At 44.9% G+C, this 24,505-nt stretch overlaps 1 protein-coding gene across 2 annotated transcripts in view; it reads left to right on the top strand.

Moving 5' to 3' along the window:
• Positions 1 to 24,505, top strand: part of LOC126336870 (protein gooseberry-like) — a 214,463-nt gene that overhangs the window by 169,737 nt on the left and 20,221 nt on the right. For both annotated transcript variants that reach the window (XM_050000976.1, XM_050000978.1), the window contains exon 6: positions 3,501 to 3,849. In XM_050000976.1, coding sequence (XP_049856933.1) covers positions 3,501 to 3,849 — 349 coding nt within the window. The remainder of the gene's footprint in view (positions 1 to 3,500; positions 3,850 to 24,505) is intronic.

Genomic DNA, 24,505 nt, shown 5'->3' with positions numbered 1-24,505 from the left:
CAGCAAAAAACTAAGAAACAAGCGACTCTTAAAAGTTCGTAGGTCCACAGTAAGTTTCAGTTTTAATAAAATCATTTTGCGCCTTAGGCCCGTCATTGTGAAACTGTAAAACAACTAAAATATCGTCGTTCCGAGCGTCTTTGCAACGACCCTTTTCAGGGCGACTCAGCGCTGGAGAAGATGGTTTAAACATCAGTCTTTTAGTTGTTTTAGTGCTTCATAATGATGTGGGCAAATATCCAAAACTATATGATTCAAAGTTACTTGAATGTGAAATCGACAATAGTAGATGATGAGCACACAATTAAAGGGAATTACACTTTAATTTGTGACATGATTGCCCCTAAAAACCTCCCGTGTAATTTCTTTCTATACATTACTCATTTTGTGATATAACTAACTTTGTTATGTAAATAAAGAAACTATCAATTTTATGCAGGGTTTTTGATATTCAGAAATGATAATTACGTACATACATCCTCCAATCTCCGACTTTTATTACGAAAATGACCATCAAAAAAAGCAACCGATGGCAAAGAAGGCAGCCAAAGGCGCAGCAACAGAACCTCCCTGACCCGGGGCGTTTGCCACCGCCATGCAGCAGCGCTATTCGGCCCATGCTGGAGTACTGGTTAATCATCGTGTCGAATGGGCACGTAAAATTCAGTTTTAAAACTCATTTTGTTTGTAACGGGAAATAAACCGACGCTTACTGTCTAAACTGGACGCCGATGGAAAGATGTGACGAGCAGATTTTTTTTGTGCTGATGCCGACTATACAGCGTGTTACAAAAAAAGTCCGGCCAAACTTTCAGGAAACATTCCTCACACACAAAGAAAGAAAATATGTTATGTGGACATGTGTCCGGAAACGCTTACTTTCCATGTTAGAACTCATTTTATTACTTCTCTTCAAATCACATTAATCCACATAACATCCTTCCTTTATTTGTGTGTGAGGAATGTTTCCTGGAAGTTTGGCCGTACCTTTTTGTAACACCCTGTATATTGCAAACACGAAATTACAAATAGCTACTAAAAGCACCAGAGAATATGTGCCTCAAGGAACAGACCTCCCGCAATAATTCTTTGTTCAGAAGCAAAATATCAAGCAAATGTTGTTGCCAGGGGTACATTAACCAGCATAATTACCTTTATTGTAACAGTGATCGTTACGGAGCTGTACGCCATTTTCAAACATCACGCTGTATCTTATATTCGCTAATCCACTTCGTACCAGCAGTATGTGCGGAAGAACGTATCACAGTTGGGATATTGCGTGTGTGACTGCCCGCTCGCCTTGGCTACTGGAGAGCGCAGAACTGACTCTTGGCACGGAGAGAGCGGAGTATCGCGACCTGTGTGGGCGCGTCGGCGCACGGTAGCCGCGCCGGCGCCTGATGGACGGCAACCCGCGGTCCACAGCTGGCGACAAGCCGGCCTTGCGGTGTAGATCACGGGGCCCCGTCGCGCCGCTCAATGGACCCTTAGCGTCAGCCGTTTACGGTCGCAGCAGGGCGTCGCGTCGCTGGCGGCGGGCGTGGCGCGAGATCTCCCTCTGTGTCGCGGGCCGGGGCGAGCGACCGTTTCAGCAACGGCATGCATCACACGCGGGGACGCCAACTGCGCACCGTAAATCAGCGCCAACAACTGCCGCCTAATTGGACGAGACACTGACTCGGACCCCGATGAGCATCCACTTGTTCTACTGTCATTAAGGCAGGGTATCGATGTAAACTAGTGATGCCCACGTGATAAAGGGAGTTAGCGAGGATCCCACATGCTAATTTGGAGTATTAGTGGATAGCACCTGTCCATCAGCTTCGTCCTACGGTTGTGAATCTACCCTTGTATAATGGAGATTGTGTTAACAGTTAGCTGCCACCATCGCGCAGTCGCCTTACTTGATACTAATGTAACAAGTAAGGTAGACTGCCGGATCCAGAGTAGAGTGTTGTTACGCACGCCCATACGACTGTGACCTATACAACCGAGACAGCAAAAAAGCCTAAAAGAAAAAAAAAAGAGCTGGCAGTTACGCAGTAAGATACGAAACATCAGAACATCGAACGATGTTACACAGCTACGAAATACGAAAGCCATGTTCCTACTTGAAAAAAAAAAAGACCTACTGATCTGTGTGAAATGTTGCTTGTCTAATTTTATCTGCACACTAAGAGGTAGAGATGTATGGGTTGAAGAACGTTTGTAGCTTCTGTCCTGAAAGATGAAGAAGATCCTCGCGAGATGTCCGTAACGCCCCTCAAAACGTCAGCCAATTGACACCAAGATCACAGATTACTTAACTTTTGTTCATATACGACATGATATTTTTGGGTCCACCTTCACAGTAAAACCATTGATATAATATAATCGTTGTATTTTCTGTCCTCTTTTGACATATTGTCATTGATTGATTTGATTTGATATAATGATGAAGACAAAAACAAGAGTGGATATAGTTCGCCCGCATCTCGTGGTCGTGCGGTAGCGTTCTCGCTTCCCACGCCCGGGTTCCCGGGTTCGATTCCCGGCGGGGTCAGGGACTTTCTCTGCCTCGTGATGGCTGGGTGTTGTGTGGTGTCCTTAGGTTAGTTAGGTTTAAGTAGTTCTAAGTTCTAGGGGACTGATGACGTAAGATGTTAAGTCCCATAGTGCTCAGAGCCATTTGAACCATTTTTGAACTGTTAGTCTTGACCACTAATTTATTAATTTTATACTGCCTTACCCGTTTCAGCCTTACACCATTCCCAAGTTCACAAAATATCTATAACACATTCTTAGGCAAAACGAAACAAGCTGCAGACTCAGAGGTCATCAAATAATATACACCAGATACTTTCTATCGAAGTTTGATAAATTAATTGTCGTTTCACATAAGAATGTGTCACAGGTATTTTGAACGTTTGGGAACGACGTAAGGCCGATTGTGTAAAGCAGAATAAAATTAATAAATACAGTGGTCAGGAGTAGTATCAGTTTCTAAGTGCATGAAACTTCTCTATGCCACGGAGTCCACAATCCTTACGCTCGCACATTTCGTGATTACTCACAGGGACGGATATATATTTTATCGCCAGTTGACCCCTTCGAGGCAGGGATACGTCATTTATGGCAACAATGTCTGTATTTGTAGTGTCTGTATCTTCACGTTACAATGTGCTTCAGACATGCATGCAAGTCTGAAGGACATAGTAATATGAATATAAAAAAGCTGTATAAACACGGACATTGTAACCATCAGTCATATATCCATAAGTTTAATCACGATAGTGGAAATAATACAAAATATGGAGTCAAATGGTGATACAGTTTTCATTTTAAAAAAACGATAAGCATTGGTTTGTGTATGTATGAGTGTGTTTGTATTTGTTTGTTACAGTCTCATTTGCGTAACAGATTGTGTTTGATTTTCATGCAATAGATGCCGGAATGGCTTATGTTCGAAAGCCAAAAATAAATGAAAAATATAACAGGGGGCTGTTGTGTTGGCGGTGCAGGCCACGCAAGCTCGTGGGCGCAGTCGGGCTACCCCACGGCGTACAACGCGGCAGCAGCCGCCGGCTACGGCGCAGCGGCAGCGGCGGAGGCGGCTGCGGCGGCGGCCGTGGCAGGGGGCGGCGTGGGCGGCGGCGTCGGCGTGGGCGGCGTGGCGCAGGCGGCGGGCGGCGGCGCCGCGGTGGCGCAGTTCGGCGGCTACCACGGAGCCGGGAGCGGCGCCGCAGCGCAGCACTGCCAGGCGTCGCCCTGGACGCGGCCGCACCCCCAGCACCCGCAGCCCGTGCAGACCAAGCAGGAGGTGTCGGCCGCCGCCGCCGCGGCCGCCGCGTGCTGGCCCGACAACTACAGGTAAACCGCGCCTCTGCTTGCGGCTGCGCTGTTGCTAAATCACTTTAAAATACAGGCTGACTCTCCCGTGTGAACAGAAAATCTAACGACACACAGATAATGCTGAATGACATCGAAATCGAGCGCGGTGGCAGCACACTGGACTCGCCTTCGGGGGGACGACGGTTCAATCCCTCTTCCGGTCATCCTGATTTAGGTTTCCCGTGATTTCCCTAAATCGATCCAGGCTAATGCTGGGATGGTTCCTTTGAAAGGGCATGGCCGACTTCCTTCCCCATCCTTCTCTCATCCGATGAGACCGATGACCTCGCTGTTTGGTCTATTCCCCGAAACAATCCAATCCAAATCCAAAGACATAGAAAAAGTTACGTACTATTTTCACTCATCAGTATGAGTGGCTTTCAATAAGGAACGAAATACATTTTGTTCTGAAAACAGGTTGGTTTTATTCAGGATTCCAATACACAGTATTATTCTCCATTCTGTTGGTTACAAAACCCTGTTTTCCAACGTAACCTCAGTTCAATGTGACGGCTTCACGTCACCTTACTGACAAGGCCTCTATGTGTCGAAGTCGGAGCCAACATCTCGCCTCATCAATAATCTCCCCATCATCCACGTATTGCTTCTCGCGGAGTTCATCCCACATTGGACCAAACAGATGGAAATCGGAAGGTATGAGATACTGGTTTTAGGGTGGGTAAGGAAGAACAATCCAATGAAATTTTGTGAGCTCCTCTGGAATGCGTAGACCTGCGTGAGGCCTTGCGTTGTCATGGGGAAGAAGCTGGTTTGGAATATTGCGAACACGCTCAAAACGTTTCTTCGGTTTCCTGTGCGTAGCGCAATACATTTCAGAGTTGATCGTTGCAACGTGAGGGAGGACATCAAGCAGAATATCCCCTCATAGTCTCAGAAGACGGTCGCCATGACTTAACCGGCTGAGGGTGCGGCCTTGAACTTTTTCTTCGGACGAGAGGTGATGTGGTACAACTACAAGGATTGCCGTTTTGTTTCCAGTTCGAAGTGATGAATCCTTGCATCGCCATTGTTCGACAAAAAAATTGTCGCCATGAACTTCATAACGCGCAAGCAGTTCTGCACAGAAGGTCCTATGTTGCTTTTATGGTCTGGTGTTAGGCTGTGATGAACCCAGCGGGCACATACCATCCGGTGGGCGTGTCTGCCAGCACTGTCAACAGAGAACATAGCTGGGCAGCGAGGTGTTCGGATGTGATCCTTCAGTAACGTCCAATGAGAGTGTCTGCACGCTCCAACAGTGCAGTAATCACAGCTGTATGAAGCCGACCGGCACGCGGAAGATCGGACAGTTCTGTGCGACCATTTTGCGACGGTGACAGACAACCTCGCCCAATGACTCGCCGTGCTTTTGTTCACTTCCAGGTCTCCGTAAACGTTATGAGCACCTACGATTATCTGCGAAAGATCTGCTTGGAACGTTTCTCCGTTCACACACTATTTTTAAGGCTACGGATAGCGCCTCCACCCATCGGAATTTCGTGAAACTATAGGGGCTGATGCAAGAATATTCCATGATGTCCCACAATAAATTCAGAATTTTTTCAACCGAAATTTGGCAAGAAAAAATTTATTGCTTTACTTATTGAAGGCCTCTCATAGTTACTGATGAATTCTCTTTTCCTGTAGAGCCACAGAACAACAAATAAATAACTGAAAACAAGACTAAAATTTCGTATCTGAAATGATATAATTATAAAGACTTTATGAGGGCGCCTTCCTTTAAGCGAACTGCAGCGATCTGAAAAGACACGAAAAATATCAATACTGAACGAAGCAGAAGCTGGCTGAAGTTTGGAAACACGGTTATTCTGCTGGGCTTGAGCGGTGAGGTACTTGGTGAATGGCGTCAAGCTAAGTTGCATACTTCGCACAGTGAACGCTTTCACGACTGGTTGACGTAATTGTTGGTGAAGCTTCCACACTGTATGGTTGTCTTCCGTCAGAGGTGCTCCTGGTTCCTTTGAGTGTTGCCGGCCGACGGGTCGGACGTCCGAGACACATAACTACCTGGAAAATGGCAGAGGTAATACTTATCAAAGATGAAACTTAACTATTGAGCTGTCATCTACCAAAGATTATCTGTTGATTCTGTGGAGCTACTATCTATGGCTTCTTCATTTGTGTTAAAACTGTCGCTATTCTTATGTATTTCCCTCGCTTCTCTTACAGCCCTTGAGAGTAATTCATCATAGTGGACAAAAGTTTGGTTTCGGTAAACCTCACGCCGTAATCTGCTGACTAAAGAGCGTGTTATTCAACAACTGATTTCTCTTCCTTCCCCCAGCCGGCAGCGGTGGCCGAGTGGTTCTAGGCGCTTCAGTCAGGAACAGCACGACTGCTACGGTCACAGGTTTGAATCCTGCCTCGGGCATGGATATGTGTGATGTCCTTAGGTTCGTTAGGTTTACGTAGTTCTAAGTTCTATGGGACTGATGACCTCAGATGTTAAGTTTGATAATGCTCAGAGCCATTTGAATCTTCCTTCCCTAGTCGACAAAGCCTTTCTTTCAGACCTCTATATTCACGCTTCTCTCTATAGTTCCAGTATAGGTCTTGATGCAAGTAAGTACCCTGCACGCCCACGGAAAAGGGCTTCTATCCTTTTCTATCCATTATAGATGGCTTGACTTATTTTCTCTGTTGGTCTAAAAACCGGCCTCGTGTTATTTTATGTAACAACTTACTGAGTTGATTAGTTTTTAATAAAAGGGCCAGAACTGTGTTCTTCCATTGTTGTTTTCAATCCTTACCCTACTAACTTACACCCAGAACTCTATTTACTTTTTTTCCGCCGCCTATTTGCGACTCGGACGAGTAAGTCTCCCTCTAGGCTACTCTGTTCTGATATCACTACCTGTTGGAAGTATAAAAATGGAATAGAATCATCCTTTTCAAATTACCTGTAATTTCTGCATGCGACGTTCGTGTATTCATCGAACAGCACCGCATACAGTAGCATCACATAGTATATTAGTCACATTTTTTGCTTCATTGATTTAGCCTATTTTGCTACACCGAGGACAACTGATTCAAATGGCTCTGAGCACTATGGGACTTAACTTCTGAGGTTAGCAGTCCCCTAGAACTTAGAACTACTTAAACCTAACTAACCTAAGGACATCACACAGATCCATGCCCGAGGCAGGTTTCGAACCTACGAACGTAGCGGTCGCGCGGTTCCAGACTGTGGCGCCTAGAACCGCTCGGCCACCCTGGCCGGCACACCGAGGACATATACTACTAAATTATTCATGTTGGCAGCTTTTAACAGTTCTACAACAACTATGGCGCTACAAAGCGTCCAGTGTGTTCTCTATTCAAAAAATGGTTCAAATGGCTCTGAGCACTATGGGACTCAACTGCTGTGGTTATTAGTCCCCTAGAACTTAGAACTACTTAAACCTAACTAACCTAAGGACATCACACACATCCATGCCCGAGGCAGGATTCGAACCTGCGACCGTAGCAGTCGCACGGTTCCGGACTGCGCGCCTAGAACCGCGAGACCACCGCAGCCGGCTGTTCTCTATTGTTCGTGACTATTTTGACCAGTGAGTTTATGTATATCGAGAAGTATTAGTGTTTGACTGTAAGGAAGCCCTGATTAAAGGAACCTTCTCCCCAATAGTAAAATTACGTGTGATATCTGATACGAAATCGAGAAACACTCTGTATCGGACTTGCTATGAAGGCCGTAGAATTTGTTGAAAACTAAAACAGTGAGAGAAATACGACATGCGAACTACTTTACACGAGTATAAAAATAGCACGGGCTCCAGTAACAGTGAGCCGTAAGGCATCGTGTTACAGTAACACAGAGGCTCTGCTGGGCTCTCAGTATATCTTTTCTGACTGTAACGTGTCCATGAGGGGCTTTATAAAAACAAACATTCAGACGCTACACAAAACACGTGACACCGCATATCTTACCGCAGTGCAGAGAATATACAACACGCCTTTAAATTATCGTCGTGTCACGTCCGCCTTTGTATTCCAGTGCGACCTGCTCCAGCGGACTGCTGAATGAGCATCTGGCCGTATTCACGCGCTCTGCGCTATTGCAACCGGCGTGGACCTGATCGCCGAACGAATTGTTCACCCGCCATCTCACGCTCACAATGAACGCATAAACTTCCGACGGACGCGATCTGTGTTGGTGTACGGACGTATCTGACGAAAATTACTCCCGTGTGAGGTGTGCTTTCATAAGCTTCAGTTTCGAATCAAGATCATTCTCCTGCTTGCCCTTCTTGTGGTAGGTGCTTTTGCTTCCAAGCCGACAGCAGGAAAAAAATCTGTGTCAATCAGTATTCCAGTTGAAATTCCTAGAAGATTGAAACTATGATGTTTAGAGAAGTGGCAGACTGAAGCTTCATGACGTTGTCTGATGGCTCATTTAGTAGAATTTTGAATCTTCGTAGGAGGTTGCAACAGGCTGCTGGACCTTGTTTCGAAACGGATACCTTGCGTTTTGCGGGCCTTACCGACTAAGGTATCATGCACTGTCAAGCTTTACTTCTGCTCGTACCTCTGTATGTATGAAAATTATTGTAAGTATGGCTCCTTTTTTCTCGGTCTTCAGACTTTTGACTCATATGGTGCAGCCCACCATGAATTTCTCTCCTGTACGACCCACTCCATAATTTGCCCTCAACGTTTCGACTTCACTATCACATCATAAAGAGTGTACCTAGGGATATTTAGGAGTGTTGAAATTCTCGTACAGTATGACACAAGTGACGCCCTATCACATGACCACGGTCGAAGTCCGTAAGTTCCGCGAAGCTCCCTGTTCTGCTTTCTCACAATGTCTAATGACTACTGAGGTCGTTGATATGGAGTACTTGGCAGTAGGTGGCAGCACAATGCCAATGCACCTAATATGAAAAACGTATGTTGTTGGGGTGCCTGGTAATTTTTGATCACATAGTGTACTTCTCCCATATCGATACCCATTTGTTCTTCTATCACTTCATCAGACAGTTTCTCCCCCTCGTAGAAGCCTTCATTATACTCTTTCCACTCATCCACTGCGTGCAACAGTGTAGTTCCTCTTACACTCTTAATGTCGGCGCCCTTACTTTTAATTTCAAAAATGGTTCAAATGGCTCTGAGCACTATGGGACTTAACTTCTGAGGTCATCAGACTCCTAGAACTTAGAAGTACATAAATCTAACTAACCTAAGGACATCACACACATCCATGCCCGAGGCAGGATTGGAACCTGCGACCGAAGCGGTCGCGTGGTTCCAGACTGAAGCTCCTAGAACCGCTCGGCCGCACCGGCCGGCTTTTAATTTCGCCAAATATGTTTTGACTATATGCTGAATCAGTCCTTCCGACGCACATTTCTTTTTTTTTAATTTATGCTTTACAGTCTAATATATGAGCTCGGAATCTCTGTCTAACCTGACGTATGGTAGCTGGAATTTTCTCTTGCCCCTGGGCCTTTTCCAAATGTACCTTCTCCTCCTGTTAATTTTGAACAGTATATTCTCTATTACTAGCCGAATTTTATTGCAAAACTGAGTCTTTCTCCTCACTCATTTCTACTATCGGGCCCATATTCTCACGTAACTCTCTCTACTACCAAGTTCCAATCACCCGTGATTATTGGCGTTTCATCTCCCTTCACTATTGTTTCCGTCGTTGGTTTGTCATCGATTATGATGAAAACAATCCTATCACGGAACTTTTCGTAGAAAATCACATTTTGGTGTTGATATTATCTTATGTTCGTCTTACCAGAAACATTTATCTTCTCTCCATTTCACTTCACTGACTTTCTCCACGCCACATCCGTTGTATCTAGATTAAGGTTTAGTATTTCCCTTTACAGAGTCTCGATAAAAAGCCGTATGTCCTTCCCTGTCTCTATCTTGCGAACAGGACCGACTAGTTAGTTCTTGAAAGATTGTGAAATCACTATCGTGCATGAAAGATTGTTAGAAACGAAAGACGTGTTAGTCGATCTCAAGGATGGACCGGATAAGCCTATTTCTGTTCTCCAACCATTACAATGGTAGTACACTACTGACCATTAAAGTTACTACACCACGAAGATGACGTGCTACAGACGCGAAATTTGACCGACTGGAAGAAGATGCTGTGATAAGCAAATGATTAGCTTTTCAGAGCATTCACACAAGGTTGGCGCCGGTGGCGACACCTACAACGTGCTGACATGAGGAAAGTTTCCAACCGATTTCTCATACAGAAACAGCAGTTGACCGGCGTTGCCTGGTGAAACGTTGTTGTGATGCCTCGAGTATGGAGGAGAAATGCGTACCATCACGTTTCCGACTTTGATAAAGGTCGGATTGTAGCCTATCGCGACTGCGGTTTATCGTGTCGCAACATTGCTGATCGCGTTGGTCGAGATCCAATGACTATTAGCAGAATATGGAATCGGTGGGTTCAGGAGGGTAATACGGAACGGCGTGCTGGATCCCAACGGCCTCGTATCACTAGCAGTCGAGATGACAGGCATCTTATCCCCATGGCTGTAACGGATCGTGCAGCCACGTCTCGATCCCTGAGTCCCCAGATGGAGACGTTTGCAAGACGACAACCATCTGAACGAACGGTTCGACCACGTTTGCAGCAGCATGGACTATCAGCTCGGAGACCGTGGCTGCAGTTACCCTTGACGCTGAATCACAGACAGGAGCGCCTGCGGTTGTGTGCTCAGCGACGAACCTGGGTGCACGAAAGGCAAAACGTGTCATTTTTTCGGACGAATCCAGGTTCTGTTACAGCATCATGATAGTCGCATCCGTGTTTGGTTACATCGTGGTGAACGCACTTTGGAAGCGTGTATTCGTCATCGCCATACTGGCGTATCACCCGGCGTGCTGGTATGGGGTGCCATTGGTCCCACGTCTCGGTCACCTCTTGTTCGCATTGATGGCACGTTGAACAGTAGACGTTACATTTCAGATGTGTTACGATCCGTGGCTCTACCGTTCATTCGATCTCTGCGAAACCCTACGTTTCAGCAGGATAATTCACGACCGCATGTTGCAGGCCCTTTACGGTCGTTTCTGTATACAGAAAATGTTCGACTGCTGCCCTGGCCAGCACTTTCTTCAGATCTCTCACCAATTGAAAACGTGTGGTCAATGGTGGCCGAGCAATTGCCTCGTTACAATACGCTAGTCAGTACTCTTGATGAACTGTGGTATCGTGTTGAAGTGCATGGGCAGCTGTACCTGTACACCCCATCCAAGCTCTGTTTGACTCAATGCCCAGACGTATCAAGGCCGTTACTACGTCCAGAGCTGGTTTTTCTGGGTACTGATTTCTCAGGATCTATGTACCCACATTGCACGAAAATGTAAATACATGCCAGTTCTAGTATAATATATTTGTGCAATGAATACCAATTTATCATTTGCATTTCTTCTTGGTGTAGCAATTTTAATGCCCAGTAGTGTAAAACTGAACAAAAATAGCCACTACACCCTGGAGTGGCGGTAAGCGTGTCGCAGCGATAAAATATGTCGGTGAGTTTTCGGACTCGTGGATGAGATGTGCAAAGCACGGTTTATGGTGGATGTGCGGTCCACGGAGGGCCGGGAAGAGTTATTGGTCCGTGGGCCGCGCCAGGAGAGAATATTGAAAGGTGACGTGGGGCGTGCCAGGTAATCGCTGGCCGCGGCGGCACCTTTGAAGCTGCAGCGGTAATTAGCACGTCGCCTTCATTAGCCGCCCCACGTGGCCGGTCGGGGCCACACCGCCCGTGCCCACGCGCGTGCGGTCGCGCAGCTGCACGCCTGACGGCCGCGAACAGCACGCTCACAAAAACGTTCTGTGCGATTTGCTGTCCATCTGGACAGCACCCTGCTAACGGTGCGTTGTCTGTTCAAGGCGTCGCCAGAGTGGCTTGCTAGTTACACTCCTGGAAATTGAAATAAGAACACCGTGAATTCATTGTCCCAGGAAGGGGCAACTTTATTGACACATTCCTGGGGTCAGATACATCACATGATCACACTGACAGAACCACAGGCACATAGACACAGGCAACAGAGCATGCACAATGTCGGCACTAGTACAGTGTATATCCACCTTTCGCAGCAATGCAGGCTGCTATTCTCCCATGGAGACGATCGTAGAGATGCTGGATGTAGTCCTGTGGAACGGCTTGCCATGCCATTTCCACCTGGCGCCTCAGTTGGACCAGCGTTCGTGCTGGACGTGCAGACCGCGTGAGACGACGCTTCATCCAGTCCCAAACATGCTCAATGGGGGACAGATCCGGAGATCTTGCTGGCCAGGGTAGTTGACTTACACCTTCTAGAGCACGTTGGGTGGCACGGGATACATGCGGACGTGCATTGTCCTGTTGGAACAGCAAGTTCCCTTGCCGGTCTAGGAATGGTAGAACGATGGGTTTGATGACGGTTTGGATGTACCGTGCACTATTCAGTGTCCCCTCGACGATCACCAGAGGTGTACGGCCAGTGTAGGAGATCGCTCCCCACACCATGATGCCGGGTGTTGGCCCTGTGTGCCTCGGTCGTATGCAGTCCTGATTGTGGCGCTCACCTGCACGGCGCCAAACACGCATACGACCATCATTGGCACCAAGGCAGAAGCGACTCTCATCGCTGAAGACGACACGTCTCCATTCGTCCCACCATTCACGCCTGTCGCGACACCACTGGAGGCGGGCTGCACGATGTTGGGGCGTGAGCGGAAGACGGCCTAACGGTGTGCGGGACCGTAGCCCAGCTTCATGGAGACGGTTGCGAATGGTCCTCGCTGATACCCCAGGAGCAACAGTGTCCCTAATTTGCTGGGAAGTGGCGGTGCGGTCCCCTACGGCACTGCGTAGGATCCTACGGTCTTGGCGTGCATCCGTGCGTCGCTGCGGTCCGGTCCCAGGTCGACGGGCACGTGCACCTTCCGCCGACCACTGGCGACAACATCGATGTACTGTGGAGACCTCGCGCCCCACGTGTTGAGCAATTCGGCGGTACGTCCACCCGGCCTCCCGCATGCCCACTATACGCCCTCGCTCAAAGTCCGTCAACTGCACATACGGTTCACGTCCACGCTTTCGCGGCATGCTACCAGTGTTAAAGACTGCGATGGAGCTCCGTATGCCACGGCAAACTGGCTGACACTGACGGCGGCGGTGCACAAATGCTGCGCAGCTAGCACCATTCGACGGCCAACACCGCGGTTCCTGGTGTGTCCGCTGTGCCGTGCGTGTGATCATTGCTTGTACAGCCCTCTCGCAGTGTCCGGAGCAAGTATGGTGGGTCTGACACACCGGTGTCAATGTGTTCTTTTTTCCATTTCTAGGAGTGTATATTTGTTGGGTGAATTCTGTGGAAGTGTAGTTCATATCTGAAATAAACCACTTCAACATTTCTGTCTGAAAACCATGTATGAAACAATAGATTTCAGTAAAGCAGAATTCTTTCTGTGCCGTTAATAATAACACAGCCATCTTCTTAAAATCATTTTATGTGTCAGGAACACGACAGTAGGACATCTTCCTCAAAATAATGGAGAAATTACGCTCCTTTTCGCCCTCAAAAAGCAGTAAACGATCACAATAGCTATCTGTTCCACATACATATCTCCAGCTCACTCTGACTGACCCCTACCCCATCTTCCTACCCCACTTCAGCTCGGAGCACCTTACCACCCTACGCTTCAGAACAGTGTTCTCTACTGAAACAGTTTGCTCTTCCACAACAGTCACTGTCACTGTCAGCTCAGTCTTTTCCTCTACTAATGTCCATTCTGTTTCTGACGTTGTTGAACATAGTTTCAGATGTGCTAAACTAATTATTATTATGATTAATGTAAGTTTGAATTATTACTTGCTTTGGCAATTGTATCATCGTGATAATATAACACTCTTTTTAACTCAACTTGCACGTACGCACAGAAACTAAGATAAAATGTAGTAGTCTTTGATGTACATGTAGTTCCTCGTCCTCTGTAAGAGATGGCCAAAAGGCTCCAGTCTGTTCAGGCTAAGTGAAACAGTGCATAAAATCTTTCCTGAGTATTGTTCTCGTTGGGGTCCCTGATATCATTGGAGGTGGAATCAGGGGAAGGTCACAGAAGGAAATGGACAGTGCCAACTATCGCGATATTTGTCTTAAGCGATTAAGAGAAACCACGGAAAACCGAAATCTACCGAAATCTGTCTGGGCAAACGGAGATTTGAACTGCACCACCACACTCGTTACGAAGATGTAGAAGGAATCCAGAGAAGCGCTCCTAGGTTCGTAACACGTATAATCCACACGCAAGACTATTTGATTTCATCAAAATATGATGCACTGGAAAACATTGTGTTATATATGCGGTAGGAAGTCATTTTTAGATCCGTGCAAATTGTTATTTCTTAGTTTATGAAAGGTTGTCGTGCGGTTTAGCGTACTTTAACCGACGGTTAAGCAAAACCAAAATGTTAGATTTTTCGTGGCAAGCCCTTTTTCTGAGCCTCCTGAAAAACGTAATTTTGTAATCATTTAGTAAAAATGTTCCAATTACACATTAAATAAAACAGAAACCCACTGATGATGGCACAGAGGTGCTGGAAGGTGTTTGGGAACTTGGAAAAAAACGGTGTTTTGCATAACTGGTGGACCTTACATCCAACAATTTTAACTGCAGATACTAAAAACACAAGGATTGATGTGCTTTGCAAACTCCCGTATTCCAAGATAACAAAAGCCATTCTCAAATCGCTACATGCGTAGTTTCCACGTATAACGAGCACTCGGACACCCATTCATACCTAGATTGCCCCCGACCGACGAATGTGCCGCCGTGGTCAGCGCACTATACTCGCATTAAGGAGGAAGATGGTTCAAATCAACCTCCAGCCATCCAAATTTAAATTCTCCCAGATTTTCCCATATAGCTCCCGACAAATATCGGGAAGGTTCCTTTGAAAGTGCACGACCAATTTCAGTCTCCATCCTTTCAACAGTTGGAGCTTGTGTCCTGTCTCCAATGATCTGGTTTTCGATGGGTCGTTAAAACCTGATCTTCCTTTCTTCCTTGGACTGTTTGGAATATTGGGTGAAGTGTAGCTATTCGGTAGCTTCCAGGAGATAATTGCCAATGAGTGGCTGCAGCCCCATGTGGAATAACTGGAGAAAGTTGGGGAAACCTTTCGTCGCTGGAATGACGAGGTCATTCAAGGCCAGAGGCGGCGAGGCACGGTAATAGTGCGATGTATGCCGGGGGTTGTCTAATGTTTATCGGGTGTGCTTAGATACGAGTCAGAGATGGCGGTTATTCGTCTCCAGTTTAAACTGAGTATTAAAACCGCTCAAAGTAACAGGTTTCAGATATAACTGATTTTCAGTTTCTTTATTGTTGTAACTTGCAGCAATAAGAGTAGATTTCAATCAAAGATTGAAAATTCTAATGAAGGTGAAGGAGTAGATCACGATCGATATGTGGTTACGGCTGCGGCAGAAATCGAGCTTATTGTTTCCAGCAAAGATTGTAAAGGTGAAGGAGACGGTCGTAGTGACAGCGAGAGCGAAAGAGTTGAAGTAACCCCAAAATTACGGCTTCAGTTACTTTCTAGTCGGTAAAATTATTCGCATGTGAATCAAATTTTCCTTCTCTTTCTATGAACAATGTGGATGTTTTAGAATTATTTGATGTCACAAGTTTGTTGTGCCTCGTCCGGCATGTAATCTTTTAATACAAATGGAACTTTGTACTTCATTGCTACCACATTTCGTAAAATCCTTCTAAACTAGGGGTAGCGCCATGTTGCAATACAGCCAATGTCCGAGGACGACAGCGAGAAACTACTGTACAGACCGCTTAGGGGCAAGTCTTGCGCTCTCCACGTAACAGGCGTACCGTCTAGTCGGCCACACCACGCACCAACAGGTACATTATTGTCTCTACAGTGCTGTACCGATTCTTATGTCACGTGTTTATAGCAGGTTTGTAGCTGTGGGCGTTGTTATATAAAATTTATATAATAATCCAGTATTTCAGAGCAGTGGAAATTTTAGGAATAAAAATTACTCGCTTTTTTTTAGAAACAAGCTTTTTTTTAAGACAAAAATGTTAGCACTGCAGCTAAGGCATGTTGATATGCCGGACTTTTACCCTGTTATTTGTAAAAAATGAAAACAAACCTGTTATAACCGAGAACAAACAAATACCGCAAAATAGCGGTTATTCAGAACTAAAATAATGGTACTGGATTTAGCCATCCGGTTTTTCCCACCCCTAATACGAGTCCGTTCACAGAGCTTTTACACACACATTGAAGTCATGATTCCTGTGACAGCGCAGACAATACACTCCATAATAATACCTGACCAGTTATTTCAGATTCTCGTAAGGACTGTTCCTACACACTGTTCCTACACTTATCCGTTGTGGCGTTTTACATACCTGTGTGATCCACCTGCCTTTAGAGGGCGGGGCCAGTATTTTTGGAAACTCGGGTAGCGCGCGTTTGTGCGCCTTGCGGAATAGACGCATCAGTGGCGACATGGGCGGTTCGAGTGCGGTTCGTAATTATACAGCCGCTGCCAGAAAGTACAGCGTCTTGCTGGGCACTGCGTAATTAACGGACCAGTAATCGCCTTCATAAACTCAATTCTGCAATGTACATAATTAACCCGTCGAGTTATTAGCCAGAAATCTGGCCGCACAGGAAATATGCTAATAGCAGGGCGGCTGCAACTTGCGGTTGACACATACTCCTAATTGATGTGACATTAATGAACACTATCACGCAGCGGGAGGCGCCCTGCGAAAAGTAATACCAGGTCGCACAGCAGTCAGAGGAAGATGTCTCCCGGTCGTGAAATATAGACTCATCTCCGTGGGCTGCCCTGGAGCGGCAAAAGGAGAGAAAAACGTCTGGAGCTGCGGCGGGAAATTCTGCCAGCGGCTATAACAGCTCGAGATAATAAGCCGGCACTGAGTAATTAAATATATAGCCAGTAATTGAAACGGGGGAGGTCTATGGACCATTTCGACGAAATTTAATTAATGCAGCCTGTAATTTTCTCGTGTTCAAGCCGAACCTATACTTTGTCCAGTAGTCGAGGAAATTCATTAGTTCTCATATGTCGTCCGCAGTCGCTGCCTTATATTTTGTGAGAATCAGTCACTTTTACGACGCTGGTAAAATCTGTACTTCGAAATTTCGAAAGAAGTATGCCCAGAGCAAACTCATTCACTTCAGTTTTAGAGTCAGATTTATGTTACCGAACAGCACCGACCGAACGAAAGTGTAATTTGATGCGTGGACTCTAAACGTTTTTTGGAAAGAAAACCTGGCAAATATAACAATAACCATGGTAATTACAGATGCATAATATATCACAGACGTATCTCTACCGTACGTAATACATAATATCATATGGGAAAAGCTGCCCAGTAACGTGAGGTTTATTTTCTTTCGACATTTAAAAGCTATACAATCATTAGATTAGAGGAATTCTGTATCAAAAAATACACGATTGCCGTGTGGAACTCTTTCCACTGACGAAACTATTTATGTCTTTCCATCGCAAATTCACGTATTGTTATTAATCATGTTTGTTTAACTGTTATGAGCTGCAATAGGACGGATGTTACTTTTAGACGTTTAGGAGTGAACAATAAGAAAGTGAACTTTTACAGCCGAGAACGAAAATGGATTCACTGGTATTTTTCCTCAGTTGTGTACAACAATAAATCGCTAATTTGCAGGTTCTCTCGTTGTGAAAGATGTTTTGGTGAGTGATTGGTCACACTGACAGTCAACTATGGACCACCATTTATCACTAGGTTTACGCAACTGCACGTGGTTGCTCGTATTTTCTGAACGCTCATTCCTTGTTGACAAATAAGGTTACTTATCCTTTGACTTATATACCTAAATAAAAAATTAATTGAAAACAAAACTGAATTATGGCAGACAGCAAAAGTTTTGGTACCACAAGAAGCATAAATTTCCGACATCGATATTTTGTCTTTTTCTTTCTAATTAACTTTTTATCGGCATCGAGAGTATAATACATTCCGTATTGACAATCAGTGAGAAGCGTTCCACATTTACACGCGGGTCGTAATCCTGAGTATGTGATTGGTCACCGTGAACTAATTCTCTATCCACTCGTGGACTGACACTAGAGCCTTACTGCGATAAATGAAAGGTTTGTAAATTTCTTACTCGCGGAATGAAAACATTAAATGGTTCAAATGGCTCTGAGCACTATGGGACTCAACTGCTGTGGTCATTAGTCCCCTAGAACTTAGAACTACTTAAACCTAACTAACCTAAGGACATCACACACATCCATGCCCGAGGCAGGATTCGAACCTGCGACCGTAGCAGTCGCACGGTTCCGGACTGCGCGCCTAGAACCGCGAGACCACCGCGGCCGGCTGAAAACATTAGTTCAGTGTCATATTCTCAATAATTTAACACACACTAAATATGCTTAGCAACAGCGCAAATACATTGATGTAGAAATCTGCTGCATACACCTGAAGATGGCGTGAAAAACATCGAAGTGCTTCGTTCATATAAAAAATTATGTCAATGACAAAGACACCTGTATCATGTCTCTTCAGTTTCCCCTATCCTTGATCCTGAGAGAATAGCCCTCGGCAGTACAGCTTGATATCTACTTCCAAAGGGCAGGTTACGTCTGCAAGTAACAATTATTGCCATCGTCTCGTGCTAAACAGAGATGGGGTTTCAAATAACAGTAAATATGCTCAAAAATGCCCATCTTACAAATGAATGAATATTGCAAATTCCAAACAAAAAGAAAAAAAACATCTTTATTTCGTTTCTCGTTTTTAAATTGCTTTTATTCAAATTAAAAATGGAACATAGTGGCGCAGACAATAACGAAGAGGACATTCAGTTTTGAGTTCCCATAATAAGCATAAACCGCTCAAAACGGATCCGGTACTTGCTTTGAAAATGTCATTGCTGGTTCCCTTCCCATCCATGTCGAATCCAAGCGTGTATTCCGTCTCTAACAATTTCTTCATCGAAAGACGCTAATTCCTAACGCTCCGTATCCTTCAGTGAAACTGTAGTAAAAACTGTAACAAGAAGAAATAAAAAAAGAATATCTTGTTAATTAAGTTGTTAACTTGAAATGTTAGTTCTAGGATCACACTCAAATAAGCTGAAGTGTCTGATGTACTGAAAGGTTTTGGAAAAAGAGAGAGGGAGAGAAAGAGAAAGAAACCTGCGTATTGTAAGGTTCGTCAACGTCACACATTATAACAGAATACGCTATAGACAGCGTCTACCGTCGGAGTCAACAAAACAAACTACTGTCGTTGTTGCAGTTGGGATAACATTATTTCGACGATGGTGTTATTCTAAATGACATGCATTCCATCACCAGTCGGCAAAGAGATGACTACAAACGAAACATCAGTCAGTTTGAGAGGGACAGGGAAGGAAAAGTGGTCCTCTCTCTTCTCCTGTCGAAGGGCATTCATCTAAAGTCATTCTCATAAACGGCAGAGATACTACGTGTTCATCATTTTTGGTAAGGCAGTGCGGACAAAAACTGCTTCTATGAGTTTTCTTTTAATTATTCGAACTATTTTGAGAAAGAAAACATGGTCCATGCAAGCTTAATTTGTTTATTCACAGTTCCCCATTTTCAACCGTGGGCTATTTTTAAGCACAAATTTAACCTCCACGCTTCATTTCACATTCTAATACATTGCGCTGGTACATGTGGACTGGTATACATCGTATTTCTGTTGCGTGTGTGACCCAAAAATACAATGTATACATGTCCACAGTTACCAGCGATGCTTTAGAATGTGAAATGAAGCGGGAAGCTTTAAGTGTGTGCTTGAGGATGACCCGCAGTAGAAACTGGCCACTTGTACCGACAATAAAGAAAATACGGTCTACTTGGACCACGTTTTCATTCCCAAAACACGTTGGGGCTGTGTAACGCCACAAAAATAAAATTTAAAAAAATATTCAAACTATTTTGCCAGACCTTTTTTTATTACAGCCCATTATCAGCGGCTTGAGAATCTATAGGGTGTTTCAACGTCTTTACATGAAACGTCTAGTAGTGATAGATAAGTCATGGGGAACAACATTTGCTACAAACATAATGTTCGCTAACTCTGCCTGTGTCTTTTAGTATTGGTTATCTCCCTGAGAAGCGGGAAGGCACATGCCCTCTGCAGCGTTTGTATGCAGTGTGTGTTGCCCGTAATCCAATCATCTACTCTGGAAGAAAAGGGGTAGGAAAGAAAAAGGGATTGTACGAATTCCTGATTCACTTCTAAAATGCCTTTCTCTGCTTGCAGACACTCATTGTTAAGGTTTTCTTGTTGAAAACCACTTATTACTTACTGGAGTAGGTTACATGCAGCGCATCTGCTAGTTCAGTGAAATCTCGTCGTCCCAGGACCAGCGAATTCGGTAAAACAACGCCTAGCGTCGTTGGGAAGCATCAACGAACATTTTGTGGCTCACTAAAGTTGTTCCCCATGACGTCATCATTAGACGCTTCACGCAGACTTTGGAACACCTGGATTATTTGTGTAGTCTCTTCTTATGACCTCTTATGTAAAACTTCTTGTGTTCGTGTAGGAAACAATCTGCCAACCAACGTACAAGAAACTGTAAATACCAGGCTCTATTAAAACACTTATTAAATAATACATTTTAATAATCACTGACTATATATGCTCTAGCTGCAGACGATGGACCGTAGCGCCCCATCTGGTCAGCCAAAAAACTTTGAGTAAATACACAAGGTGATGGTTTATCACCCATACTGTTCAACTACGCTCAATGGAAAAAACAAAGCGTCTGGGATTTGGAGCTAAAAAATCGTAAAATTGAGCCAATAATTCTAGGAAGGAAAACAAGTGGAATTAAGAAAAATTCCTGGCTTTTGCTGACGATTTTGCAATACTTTCAGAGAATCTGCCAGACGTAGTTATTCAAATAAATCTTCTGGAAAAAAACAACAGAAAACTCAAAATTTCAATTGAAAAAAATTCATGAGAAATACGAAAAACGCACCAAAATTCATAGAAACACAAACAGTTAAAATGGAGCGAATAAGTAAATACCTTGGAGAAACTATGCAACAGAATGGAGTAGAATAAATTGCAGTAGATGCGAGAGTTAACAAAATTGAGCGACCATATGTTCGACAAAGAATATTTACAACAAGAAATGCATATGCTGAGAAACAGAACTAAAACACTGTACCACAGTGGTACGACCGAAATGTTTACATGGAAATGCATGCGAATGCCTAACGGTGAATTATAAGCTGGGCAGAATGGAGGTAACTGAAAGACATACGAAAGACGATGAGAAGTAATGAGGAAATCTACGAAAATATACAGAAAATGTCAGAAGTTATGGCAAAAAAAGAGATTAATCTCTTTTGGACATTCTAACGGATGAATGAGAAAAGGCTAAGGAAACAAATATTATGTATTTCTTGAAGAAGAAATCACCAGTAGTGTGGATTACAGAAATAAGGAAAGAATTAGGTTCAGAGGATAGGAAGAATAAAATGCTAAATTTGGAAGGCTTTCAATGCGCAAGAAATAAGAAAGTGGGAACAACATGGGCAGAAGAATAGAAAAGACAACATGGGGAGAAGATGAGGGAGTACTGGAAAAACAGGAAACAACGACAAGGAAAGAACAGGAATGGAAGTTGCTACGTGATACTGGCTGGTCAATACGAAGATAAAAAGAAAACGAAATTAAGTCGATAGCTACGTAACAAAAAATAATGGTCATTACACGCACTAAAGCTGCACAGCGGCCAAACTACAACGTTTTTCGCACCATAGTGGTCGCGTCGTTGCCTGAACCGCGCCCTTCCAGAGTATGTGCCCTGCCTTCCGTGGATCACACCAACCAAACTGGTCATGCGGCGAGGACGGCAGCCTTACGGGCGAGACTTGTACACATCTCGCGCTGGACTGTGGCGCGATATATTCGGGCCTAATTTATCAGTGCGACCACCCGCTCGCGTGTCTTATTGAATGTATAAACAGGCTCCCGAGGAAAAACACTTTAGGACAATTAATCGGGGCGCTCGGCCGCACTCGCCGTACGTTTAGCGCGCATATATCTGAAATAATTGCAGACGTGGCGGCGGCTATCTGTAACATTCATCTGCGCCGGCCATAAATCAATTACTCAGCATTTAGGCCGCTCCTCGGATGTGTAATTAAATGCGCGTTGGAAATAAACAGCGGCCAAGGAGATTTATCGCCGCCGAAGCTGGCGCAGCGCTCCGGGCTCAGCTTCTTCAGTAGTCGCCGGCCGACACAGCCAGCTTCCGGACCTGGCCACAGCTGGAAGGGGCGGGCTCACCGAGAGGCGTCGCCCGCGTCAGTGTTCGTGGTGAATCCTACAGTCCGCTCGCGCTAGCCATCGAGCCATTAGTAACTGCTGAAAACCTTGTGTGAGCCCTCTCACAGTGTGCCTTATCTGGATCAGCGGGCGGCCGTCTGTCTGTCGACGCACGGAACCTAGGTAGGATGATGCGATGATAGCTCGTGGTCTTGCGGTACCGTTCTCGCTTCCCGCGCACGGGGTCCCAGGTTCCATTCCCGCGCGGGGTCAGGGATTTTCCTTGCCTCGAGATCGTCTTCATCATCATCATTCATCCCCTTTACGGTCGGAGGAAGGAAATGACAAACCACCTCCGCTACGACCTCGCCTAGTCGGTGGTGCGGGTATCCCGTATCGTTCCCTACGCTCCTTGGAGTATGGGACCTCATCATCGTCTAGGTGGGATATTCTGTAAGAAATGCTTAAAAATAAAGAAGATAAAATAGCGCAGTATAAAAAGAAAACAAAACATACTGGACTGTATGAAATAAAATCGTCGTAACTTCTGAACGTTTAGCGTTAGGACGTTCAAACGGCGCGGTTAGCCGTGGGGCGTGACGGGGATTCGTTTGGACGGATTCGTCTATAAACAAAACTGGTGAATATGGAAGACCGAGAATCCGCATTTCGCTTTCGAGACGTCTCTTCACCCTTCTCACACCCTTGACTGTGAGGTGTACAATGTCCAGTCACGGAATAATCGATGAGATATTCCTCTTTGGCACCGCGACTACCGAACGGTACATGAAGGTTTTGGAACATGATTTCATCCCCGTTATCCAAAGTGACCCTGATTTTGACAAGATGTGGTTCATGCAAGACGGAGCTCGACACCATCGAAGCAAGAGAGTGTTTGCTGTCCTGAAGGAGCACTTTGGGGACCGCACTGTGGCTGTGGGGTACCCAGATTGGCTGACATAGTTTCTGGATCTGAACTCATGTGACCCCTTTTCGTGGGGCTACATTAAAGTCAAGCAATAATGTACACCTGCTAAACCGAAAACAGCGATTCAGGAGCTCTTCGACAGCATCGATGTTCCGACACTTCAGCGGGTCATGCCGAATTTCGGTATTCCTCTGCACCACATCACTGCCTGTAACGTCAGGCACATCGAACATGTCATAACCTAAATCCCAGTATCTTTAGTGACATTTACCTGTTGTATAAAGTGTGTGCACGCCGTAGTTTGTAACTAATTTATGTTTTTTTCATATACTTCAATAATTGTCACCCTGTATGTCCTTGCACATAAAACTTTTGTGTAGGACAATAGACAACATAGTCACAGAAGTAAATTAAGATTGTTCAAACCCTCCTTCAGCTCCGAAAAAAATTTTTGGGATATTTCTACGGGTTATAAAGCGAATGCTGGAATTAGAAATCCCTTGCCAAATATCCCCAATGGGAATTCATTTGCTCCAATCCCGGCCTGCTAGTCGAAAAGACCAAAGACTCTATAATGGATCGTTTCTGAAACATCCCACTCTACGGGTCGGAGCAGAGAATGAAAACTACAGGGTGTATAAAAATGATGTCGCAAACTTACACGGCTGAAAGCTGAAAGGACACGATAATAGAAACACAAATGTCAAGTAAACATAGGTTGTAAAACGCATACCTTAAGAGGTATGAGATATTCTTGAGTTTCAATATTGTGAAACAAATCTTTTCTACTGCATACCGTTTGTTTTCCATATTTTGGGAAGTGGTAGTATGGACCAAAACAAGAAAAAAATGTCCAGTACACATGTGCTGTAAAATGCACACGTTAAAAGTTATAAGCACTTGTTCATTAGAAGAGTTGTATTCCAAAGCACCGAAAATGAACAGGTGCTCATAGCTTTTAAGGTATGCATTTTAGAGCACATGTGTACTGGACATTTTTTTCTTGCTTTGGTCCATACTAACACTTCCCAAAATATGGAAAGCAAAGATTATATCGCACCCATTATGATCTTAATTTTCGATGTCTTTGAACAGACGTGGGAAGATGTAGTGGTGGGGTAGTGTGGAGTCACATGTTCAATAATGTGCGCTGAACGGTATGCCCCGAACTATTCATGCTTCCAGCAGTACTGAGCCTGTCTTCATCTATGTAACAGATTGCCAACTATCCCGCTTTGCAGAGCTGGAAAGTCTCCTACGTGTGCGACCCGTGTTGAGGCGTGGACGCCCACTTGTACCTGAGATGATAATTACCTGTCGCCGAAACACATCAATCTTAACTTTCTCAAACTCGC

This window comes from Schistocerca gregaria, chromosome 2, assembly GCF_023897955.1.
Source record: "Schistocerca gregaria isolate iqSchGreg1 chromosome 2, iqSchGreg1.2, whole genome shotgun sequence".
Classification (NCBI taxonomy): Eukaryota; Metazoa; Arthropoda; class Insecta; order Orthoptera; family Acrididae; genus Schistocerca; species Schistocerca gregaria.
This window is presented reverse-complemented; position numbering and strand designations above follow the sequence as displayed.